The sequence below is a fragment of the Fukomys damarensis genome, unplaced genomic scaffold (genome assembly GCF_012274545.1).
Source record: "Fukomys damarensis isolate Sample0158 unplaced genomic scaffold, DMR_v1.0_HiC HiC_scaffold_33, whole genome shotgun sequence".
Taxonomy (NCBI): Eukaryota; Metazoa; Chordata; class Mammalia; order Rodentia; family Bathyergidae; genus Fukomys; species Fukomys damarensis.
The window spans coordinates 1450939-1460185 of NW_022900945.1; the positions used below are offsets into that span (position 1 = coordinate 1450939).

Consider the following 9247-nt stretch of genomic DNA (forward strand, 5'->3'; position numbering starts at 1 on the left):
TGGGCGGTGGGCGGTGACTGGCCCTGAGGCGCTGATTCTCATTCCCTCCTGCTGCTGGGCCCTGAGCTCCCGGCTCCGCTCCCCGGGCTGCAGGAGCTGCTTAGCAGCCTGAGGATGCGCCCTTCCTTCGCTGACCTTGACTGACCTCTTGTCCTCCGCAGGAACGGGGCCTCTGCTTCCTGCCCCTTGGTCCCAGACAGGACAGGGCGCCGGCCTGGACCTCACCCTCCCTGGGCCAGGGAGCTCAAGAGGTGGACATCCTGGGACTGTGACAGAAACGGTTTGGGTACGGGTTCTGTCCCCGTCCAGTGTGAGCGGAGCAGCAGCCCCAGGGACCCCGAGGGAAAGGAGCCCAGCACGGGCAGGGTGCTGTGGCAACCTCAGCTCTGCTTCAGGTGAGGGGTCCAGGGAAGGGACTGCCAGGGCCTGAGGCCCGCATCTGATAGGAGCTGTGAGTCCAGACACTGAAGTGTGGTTTGCTGACCGCTCACTGTGTAAATGCCCAGGCCTGTGGCGCCCGGACCAGATCCAGCCTGCGGACCTGGAGCAAAACCCTGGTGTCCTGGGACCTGGCCTCGGAACACGCTCCTACATCCTCTGGCATTCTGCAGGCTTTGCCTCTCGACTTCTGGGCATCGAGGCCAAGGCAGGCAGCAGCTGGCAGCAGGGTGTGGAGGCAGCGCCGTCCCTGGGAAGGAGCAGCTGTGTCCTCGAAAGCAGAGCGGGTCGATGACTCAGAGGTGAAGCTGCGTCCTGGGCAGCTGAGTCAGAGGCACAGCTGTCACCGTCAGCTCCTCCTGAGCACAGAGGCGTCGCTGGCCGGGGCACACAGGTCTGGTAACCTTGGAGACAAGATTCACATCCGTCCTGGGGCGGGGGCCACCGGAAGAGCAGATCCTTCCCTGGACAGGATGCACACGCGGCCTCCACACGTCCACAGGCCACTGTGCTGGGAATCATGCAACCGCTGGCCATGCGCAGGGAAGTGCGTGCAAATGGGACTCGGTCCTCACGCTGCGCTGCAGTCCTGGGAGCCCTGGGAAGCAGCAAACCCTGAAAGCCCGAGGGTCTCCACGAGACACAGCACTGGGCCCCAGGAGCCCAGCCATGTGTCCTCCGCCACCAGTGCAAACAGGTGTCTCCCCTTATCCTGGGTGAGCACCCAGACCCCGGGGGTGCCCTAGCCTGCAGGGGTGCAGAGTCCTGCGCAGAGGGAGTTTCCTTTTACATATGAGACGTCTACAATGAAGCTCAACTTATAAATTAGGCACAGGAAGCGAGCCGCGGCACTTAACAAAATAGATCATAACAATGTACTAGTAAAGATGTGCTCGTGGACTCTGTCTCAAAATATATTATTGGACTAGGTTTCTCTTACATGAGAAGCCCAAAGTATAAATAAAGAACAAAGCTGGACATGGTGGCCCTCGCCTATAATCCCAGCACTCAGGAGGCGGAGGCAGGAGGATTCATGTGAGTTCAAGACCAGCCTGAGCTACATAGTGAGTTCCAGGTCAGTCTCAACTGCATAGTGAGACCCTGTCTCAAAAAACCAAAAATAAATAAATTAGTAAGTAAAGAGCAAAACAAACGATAATAGGAAACAGGAAGATGGATCTTTCTCTGATGGGAAGGGGACCAAGAGATGGGTGGAGGGAGAGAAGGCAGGGAAGAGGTGTGGAGGGTGAAGATGTATCACACATGCCTGCTGCACTGCCCATGAGGAGGGCACGCACTGTGCACTGCAGAGGTGGCAGGAAAGCCATTGCACCGTGCTGCCCTTCCACGTGACACTCACAGACGACGTTCGGTGAGAGACACAGGACCGGGACGCTCGTGGCCCGGGTTACCACGTCCGGTGTCAGACACAGCATTGTGACGCTGGCCTGATGGCCAAGGCAGCCGTTGGGTGAATAGGGGTGGGTGGTGGACAATGTGGGTGTTCTGACGGGCGACTCGGTCCAAGGTGGGGAGGCGCCAAAGCACAGGGTTTCCTGAGGCTCTCTGCACGGTGCTCTGTTTCATGCCGATGGATCGTCCGCCTCCGGAGCTTTCTGTGCAGTGCTGCGGGGCTGCTGCTGACCACAGTGCCGAGCTTTGGAAAGGGACATGGAGGGTAGGGTGTCGGAACCTCGATTCTCAGGTGACACTGACGACTGTGACCCCTCCTCCTCGGGGCGACGGAGGCTTCCGCAGCTCGTTCTGCAGCCTCCGCCTGTTCCATCTCATCTCCGAGACCCCTTAGTGAGTTTCAAAAGGCAACAAGGGATAGGGTCCTGCCGCTCCATAGAGAACCTTCCAATGCACCCGCCGCGAAGGTCTGGACTCTGCTCCAGCTCCCAGGCCCAGCCTGTGCCTGCCTCCTCCTCTTGCCCAGCCTGGCACTTGCCCACTGCTCTGGTTCGCGGCTCCTCCTCCCTCTGTCGGAGAGGTGTTTGTTTTCTTTCCCGAATCTTTGTCTAATATCACCCAGCAGAGGCCCCGGCAAAGACCCTCACCACACAGGGCCAGGAAGCGGACAGGGGAAGAGAGCCAAGGAGGAAGGGGCCGGGGACCAGACACAGACCCCAAAGTCGGGCCTCCACGACCACACACACACCCAGCAGGGCGCTGCACTACCCACGAGGAGGCTCCCACGCCAGTTAAACCGACACGACTCACCTGGAGTGTAAGTGTGCCCACAGCCAGCAGTCCCACTCCTAGGCCTAGACCCAAGAGGAATGCGAACGTGTACTTACCCTAGGGCAAAATCCGTCATAGCCGCACTGCTCAGAGTTTCCCCAAATTGGAAAGAGTTTGAAGGATGTAGGGATAAACTGCAGTCTAATTAACACTAATTAATACTCTGCAGCAGTGGAAACGAAATCAACCGCTACCATGCACAACAGTCTCACGAAAATGATCGATGGACAAGTACAGAGCACATCAGCAGTGTGCTACCACGTATGCACGTCCAAACGGGAAGGGACTGGGACCCGCGCTCGTTATCCCTGGGGGACAGTGTCGGCAGTGGGAGGGACTGGGGTCAGTGTTTCCAGCTTTGACACCTGAAGGACATTTACAAGACAAGGTTTCCTTGTGAAAATTCTGTTAGCGGCACCTTTACCATTTATGCATTTCTCTCTCCCTTTGAGCTTTACGGGTCAATGTGAGACTTTATTTAAAAGCCAAGTGAGCAGATCCCAAGGTGTGTGAAATCTCCGCCCTCTGACAGCTGGACATTCAGCTGTGCTGTCCGCATTTGCTGTGACTGCCAACGTCTCCACTGGGGAAGCACCATGGTCTGGACCATCTTTACGAAGAGGCGGAGTCTGTCTTGCTCTATAAAGACTTGCTGCTCGTGTTGCTTCACTGGTTACCACTTGGTTACAACACAAGAGGAGGAGCACATCGTATCCAGGGAGTCTGAGGTGCGCTGGGAGGCATGTCCTCCCCCAGGCAACAAACCAGAGCCAAAGCCCTCCTGCTCTGAGCTCGGCAGAGGCGGCCCGCCCTGCCTGCGGCCACGGGACTCGGTTCCAGGTGACTTCACACACGGCCTTCTCTGCACAGGACAGGTGGCCGTCTGTCGCTCGCGAACTCTGGGTTCTAGCCCTGGGGTCCTGGCCATCACCCTGTGCGTCCGGCCCTCTGGTCTCCTGCCCCATGAAACCCCTCTCCCCAGTGTGGGCTGGACCTAGCGACTGCCTTCAATCCAACGGCTTGGGGGACGGGATGGGTTGCACTGGGAGCCAGGAGCAGGGCACTGGGAGCCAGGCTCCCCACAACTCCCCACTCCCCTCTCCCACTTTGCCCCTGGATCTGTCCTCTGGGGGCACAGCACTCGCCTGGAGCAGCCCTGACTACAGGCAGCAAGGACACTACCCAGCTTGCTGACCCCCCAGAGGCACTAACACCTCCAGGGCGGTGGAGTAATTGCTCCTGAGGCAGTGAGGGCATGACTGACCCGACACGCTCCCCACAGCCACGCCCCTATCTCTCCTTCAGGGAACCACAGGCTTCTTCCTCCTGGAGGGGCCAGACCATGGCTCAGAAGGTTTTCACTGCAGTTCTGGAACTACGCTGCACCCAGGACCCGCGCGCTGAGCTACACCCCAGCTCTTCTTTGACTTTATATTTTCATCCTGCTAAGTCACTGAAGCTCAGGCTGGGCTTGAATTCGTGACTCCTCCCAGAGTCCTGAGATGACAGCCATAGCAAATTGAAATTGTTGACACATCTAAGAGATACAGAGAGCGTAACTTGGTAAGTAATTAGATGTGAGAGTTATTGAAAAGGGAAGAGGTAAAGTATGAGCAACTGTGCGCCCTTAAGTGAACGATGCTACGGTAGAAGGACGTCGTGAGCTTCACTCTGGGCTGCTGAAACTGGACACACCGTCCGGATACGGGGGAGTCTTGGGGGGTGGGTCCGGGGCTAATGACTTAGGGTAGGGATCGAAGTCACTGGAGAGAAGCCCAAAGTGCAGCAACCACAGGCTGCATAAATTGTCACTGAGAGGGGCAGAGGAAGGGGACCTGGGTCTGTCCAGAACCGGGAAGTGCGTCAGCCAAGATAGGTGTAGCCAGTTTCAGCGGGCAGGGAATGACCACGGCGACAGAGCCAGCCGAGACCACATTATGACCTGAAAAACATCCTCAGCTCTATAATGGGGGCCACTGCAGTCTGGGCCGATCGCATGTGGCAAGGGTGGCTGCTCCAGTGTCTCCCATACTGAGCTCTTCTGTCCGCGCGACGGGTCTGTCCCATTCCTGACTGGTGCTGGTGGCCACTCTCCTAATACAGCAAGTGGGGACCATGCAGTGGGGCTTCTGATTGTGAGGCGGTGGACTGCGACATGCATCACACAAAAGTGCCCACAGCAGACCAGGCTCCCAGAGGCCTCTCTGCAGCGAGGAATCCAGGCCAGCTGAACAGACTGTCCTTGCCTCTTTTCTGTCACTGTGACACCATGCCGGGCACCCACAACTGAAAGGAGAGGTCTACTTTGGCTCACGTCTTGGAGGTTTCCATCCATGTTTGGCAGGCTTAACCGCCGGAAGTCATGGCGGAAGGGCCCGGTCAGCAAGCCATGTGCACTGAGGGACCGCGTGTCTTTTTCCAACAGACCCCGGGTGAGGTGGCAGTCGAGCTTGACCGGAAGCCTGACCGGAGCAGTGCCCGCATCCTGGGCACTGCCTCAGAGTGGGTTGAGCCAGGGGAGTTTGGGAGGTGGCCTCTCGCGGGCGCTCTGCTCCGCAGCCACCACGAGGCCGGCAGCCTCACTCTAACAGCCATTCCGCCACGATGCTTCTGCATTGGAGCCAGCCCACCCTGGGCTCAAGTGGCCTCTTTTCCTCTAAGAGGGCATCGTGGTATTGTGTCCCGGCCTTGGGAAAAGCTGTCTGTGAGGACAGGCCCACAGGGCTGTCTTGAGTACGACAATCCTCAGGGAAGGAGATTCCTTGGTCTCAGTCTGCCTCCAGCTCCCCTGGAGGAACGCGTGTGCACACACACACATACACACACACACAAAACCGCAGCCGGAGGAGGGGACTCAGCCAAGGCCAAACACCGGGGCCCCAGGTTCCCACATCCTAGCAACCTCAGGAAGGGGTCTGCTTTGTCCTCATTTCTGAGATGTGAAACCACGAGCCCCAGGTTCTTGCCTTAGAATGAGAGGCAGGAATTGGGAGTCCTGCTCCTGCACCCCCAGGGGGACGCCAAAGCCCCTTGGGTCAGGGAAGCCTCCAAGGCAGCTATCTGTGAGGCCTGGGATGTGGCGGCAGGTGGCCGGTCACTGCCCTGTGCTCTCTCTGCTCTACTCACAGAGCTTTTCAGTGCCACTGTGACCACAAAGCCACGGAGCCCCGAGGACCCTGTGCCCATCGACCCTGATCTGTCCTAGGGAGGAGGTCACCACCCACCTGGGGGAAGGGAGCGGGCCTTGCAGTGGAGGGCTCTGTCTCTGTGGCCGCCTCCCCATATCTGCTGTCCTCCCGCCGGGCTGCGAGTTCATCCCACTGGTGGGTCTCCGCGCATTCCTGTGGCCTCTGGCCGCCCCTGCCCTGCATTCCTTGGTTCAAATTCCGGGGCGGGGATCTGATTGGCCAGGCTCCTGGGTGAGGTCACAGGCCATCGGTCACCAGCAGGGCAGTGTGAGCTCCCGCCTTGGGGATGGCAGGAGTGGGCGGATGAGCCCGTGCAGGAATGTGCCCCAGCCTGGGCCTCCTGCTGAATCGCTCCTTTCAGAAGGGACAAGGCGGCATTTATGCTGTACCTCCAAAGCCCTGGCCCATGAGTCTTCCCTGGGGGGGGACCTGTGCCCCTTGGCTCTGTCCCCCTGCCAGCCTGTGTATGCCTGGGGCTCCCACGCAGACCAGGCGGTCTCGGGCCGTCCTGTGGGGCTCTGCCTCACACACTGCCGTGCCACCTGCGGCACTCAGGTCTGCAGGTGCTGCTGTGCCCCCGGGTTCCGGCGGGCGCTGCTGCCTCAGCGTACCAGGGGGTCTTCTCCGCATGTCACCCACTGCAAAAGGGGCTCCCGACAGCTGGGGCTCCCAGCACCCAGGCTCAGGGGCACCAGAGGTGGGACGGTGGAGGGACAGCCGCTCTCCCTCTGCCATCTGTCACCACACCGCCTCGCTCCCTTCCCGGGGTGTTTCCCAGGGTACCCTGGCCTCCAGGCTGACAGGATAGCCCTGGCCCGAAGCTGGGCCGGAGCCCTGGAAGGAGCCCTCCTTCCCCCTGCTGGAGCAGAAGCTGTGGGGATCAACTCTCATTCTGGTCAGAGCCCCCTGTGGAGAGAGAGGGACAGACTCTGGGACTGCCCAGGAGCAGGCACCGGGCCCGGCTCACCTGAACTCTCTGCTCAGGCCACCCCTGGAGCTGGCCCCTGAGGTCCAGAAGCCTTGATTTCCTTATCTGTTCGTTCATGGAGGTGATCATGAACCCCCGTGGGTTGTTGGGGAAATGATACCACAAGTCTCATGCCGAAAGCCCAAGCCTGTTCATTCCCTGATGGGAGGGTCACTAAGGCCATGGGTCGTGATGCTGTTATGGTTTCTACCTAGGCGTCGCCCAGTCTTGTGAGCTCCTAGTTGGGGCTTGGGAAGGCGACTAGATGATGGTGCTATGGCTGACTTGCTGTTCCGCGTGGGAGCTGGCCGGGAAAGGTGGGTCACTGGAGTGGGGCCTGGAAGGACTTGTCTTCCTTCTGGCTCCTGACTTCCTACTCTGCTTCCCGGCTGCCATGATGTAAGCATCTCTCCCATCAGACCCTTCCACCAGGCCTTCCTGTCTTGGAGCCGGCTGACTACGGATTGCAACTGTGAGCCACAATAAATTCTCCTCCTTCAAGTTTGGGTGTCCGGTTCTGTGTCTCAGTGATAAGAAAGTGACTAAGGCAGACCCCAGAGAGCCACATCAGATTCCTCCCCACATGCGGGGCTCAGGGACCCCAGCTGTCATGGCATTGTTTCTGGCACGGCACACCCAGGGCCCTGGCCCTAGAGCTGGCAGGAAGATGACCAGAAGGGACAGAGGTCCACCCTGAAGTCTACACTGGTCTCTTCCTCGGGTCCCTTTCTGGGGCTGACAGAGAAGTAAAGACAGGATAGGCGATGTGGGGAGAGAAATGCGGAGAGGTTGGATCAGGCAGCAGTGGAAGGCCAGGAGGCATCTTCCTGGGTCAGCCCGCCCCCCTGCCAGTCTCCTACAAGGGACACATCCTGTCCTTGTGCGTGCTCTGGGAGCAGACAGCACCATCTTGGCGTAACGCTCACATGGGCATCACCAGGGTGCCCAGCTTCAGCATGCACAAGCTCTGTCTTCCGGTTTAGATCTGAAATGTTTCCCCAAATTCTCATTTCATAGGGTGCTAACTCTGCTGGGAGGAGGTCACTGGGGTGTGACCTGCAGGGGTGGATTCTTGTCCCCAGCTGTTTCCCTCTCTCTTTGCTTCCTGACCGCCATTAGCTGAGCACCTTTCCCTCCGCCAGGACCCTCTGCCATTCTGTTTCTGCCTCAGAGCTGGCCGGCCGTGGACTGGAACTGGGAGCCAAAATAAACCTGCCCTCCTTTGAACGGCAGGTGTCAGGCACTGTGTCCCAGTAACAGGAAAGAGGCTGAGACCCTCTGATCATGGGCCAGGTGCCCCAAGCCTCAGGTCCCCATCTGTGACCCTTGCCGTGAGCAGCTGTCAACAGCGCCTCAGCACTCCGGCAGAACCACGCAGCACAGGGTGGAGGGCGCGGTGCCGCCACGAGTCCGCTGGTCATTCTCCAGCCCAGCCCTCGTCAGGGACCCTGACGTTCTGCTTTCCTCCTCGCGGACGGCACTGGCAGACGAGGGAGTGAGGGAGTGGCCGGTAAATGATTTTCAGGCTTCTGGGGCAGCAGAGCTGACGAACGGACCTTGGCCAGAGGTGCCTCCATCAGGGTGACATGGGGATCTCAGGGTGACGCTGCCATCTCTCCTCACCTTGCCCAGCTCCACCCTAGAGCGCCGCACCGTGGGAAGCCATTTCCCTCCGCATCCTTCCTAGGGGTGTCATGAAGGACACCGCCCGCTGCCACCCCAGGCCCCCTTGTCTGCTGGACACGCGTCCTTTGCTCCAGCAGAGCCCAAGCTCCTCAGAGGCCCCTGAGACAAAGCCACAGCGCAGAGGCCACCAAGAGCAGGGGATATTCGTGTCCACCTGCCTCGGTGACCAGCTGGGCGGAAGGGTCCTTGGCCCACCCCAGGAGTGTGGTGAGGCCCTGCAGGGGACCCTGAGCTCCCACTGTCAGGGGCGACTGGAGGACACGGCCCATCGGCACGTTCCCCACTTCACACACGAGGAAGCTGAGCCCAGACGCATTCAGCAACTTGTCCAAGGCGGCACGGTACGTGATAGCAGAGCTGAGCGAATCCTCTGGCTCCCAAGCCACCATTTAACTTGACTATCAATGTTTTACTAGCACACGTATGCGGTGCCTATGGTGACGTTCCTCACAGGGAGTTGGTACCTGTACATGACACACCTTCGTTCCCTTTTTCCCTTTCCCCTTCTCCCTGCCCTTGAAGCCATCAGTTTAAGAAGTGGAAGGTTCTCTCCATAATCCACGTCTAAAGTGCGTGGCTCTGCGGCACCGGGGAACACCTCCAGCCTTGTCTGGCCCCGCCTGGTGACACACAGAGCTCTCCGTGTGAGGGGCTCCAGCGTTCAACAGCGTGTGATGAGGCCACTCTGCCTTCCTCTGCGTCGGCCACCCAGCACCCACCCACT

At 59.3% G+C, this 9247-nt stretch overlaps 1 protein-coding gene across 1 annotated transcript in view; it reads left to right on the forward strand.

Annotated features, from left to right (window-relative positions):
• The window catches only part of LOC117284021, a 9037-nt gene extending 1713 nt beyond the window's left edge, over positions 1–7324 (forward strand). Inside the window, exons 2-6 of the mRNA XM_033758299.1 lie at positions 316–395; positions 507–832; positions 2474–2668; positions 2852–2943; positions 3215–7324. Of these exons, the coding sequence (XP_033614190.1) occupies positions 316–395; positions 507–832; positions 2474–2668; positions 2852–2943; positions 3215–3327 (806 nt within the window). The 3' untranslated portion in view covers positions 3328–7324. The remainder of the gene's footprint in view (positions 1–315; positions 396–506; positions 833–2473; positions 2669–2851; positions 2944–3214) is intronic.
• Positions 7325–9247: the final 1923 nt, after the last annotated feature.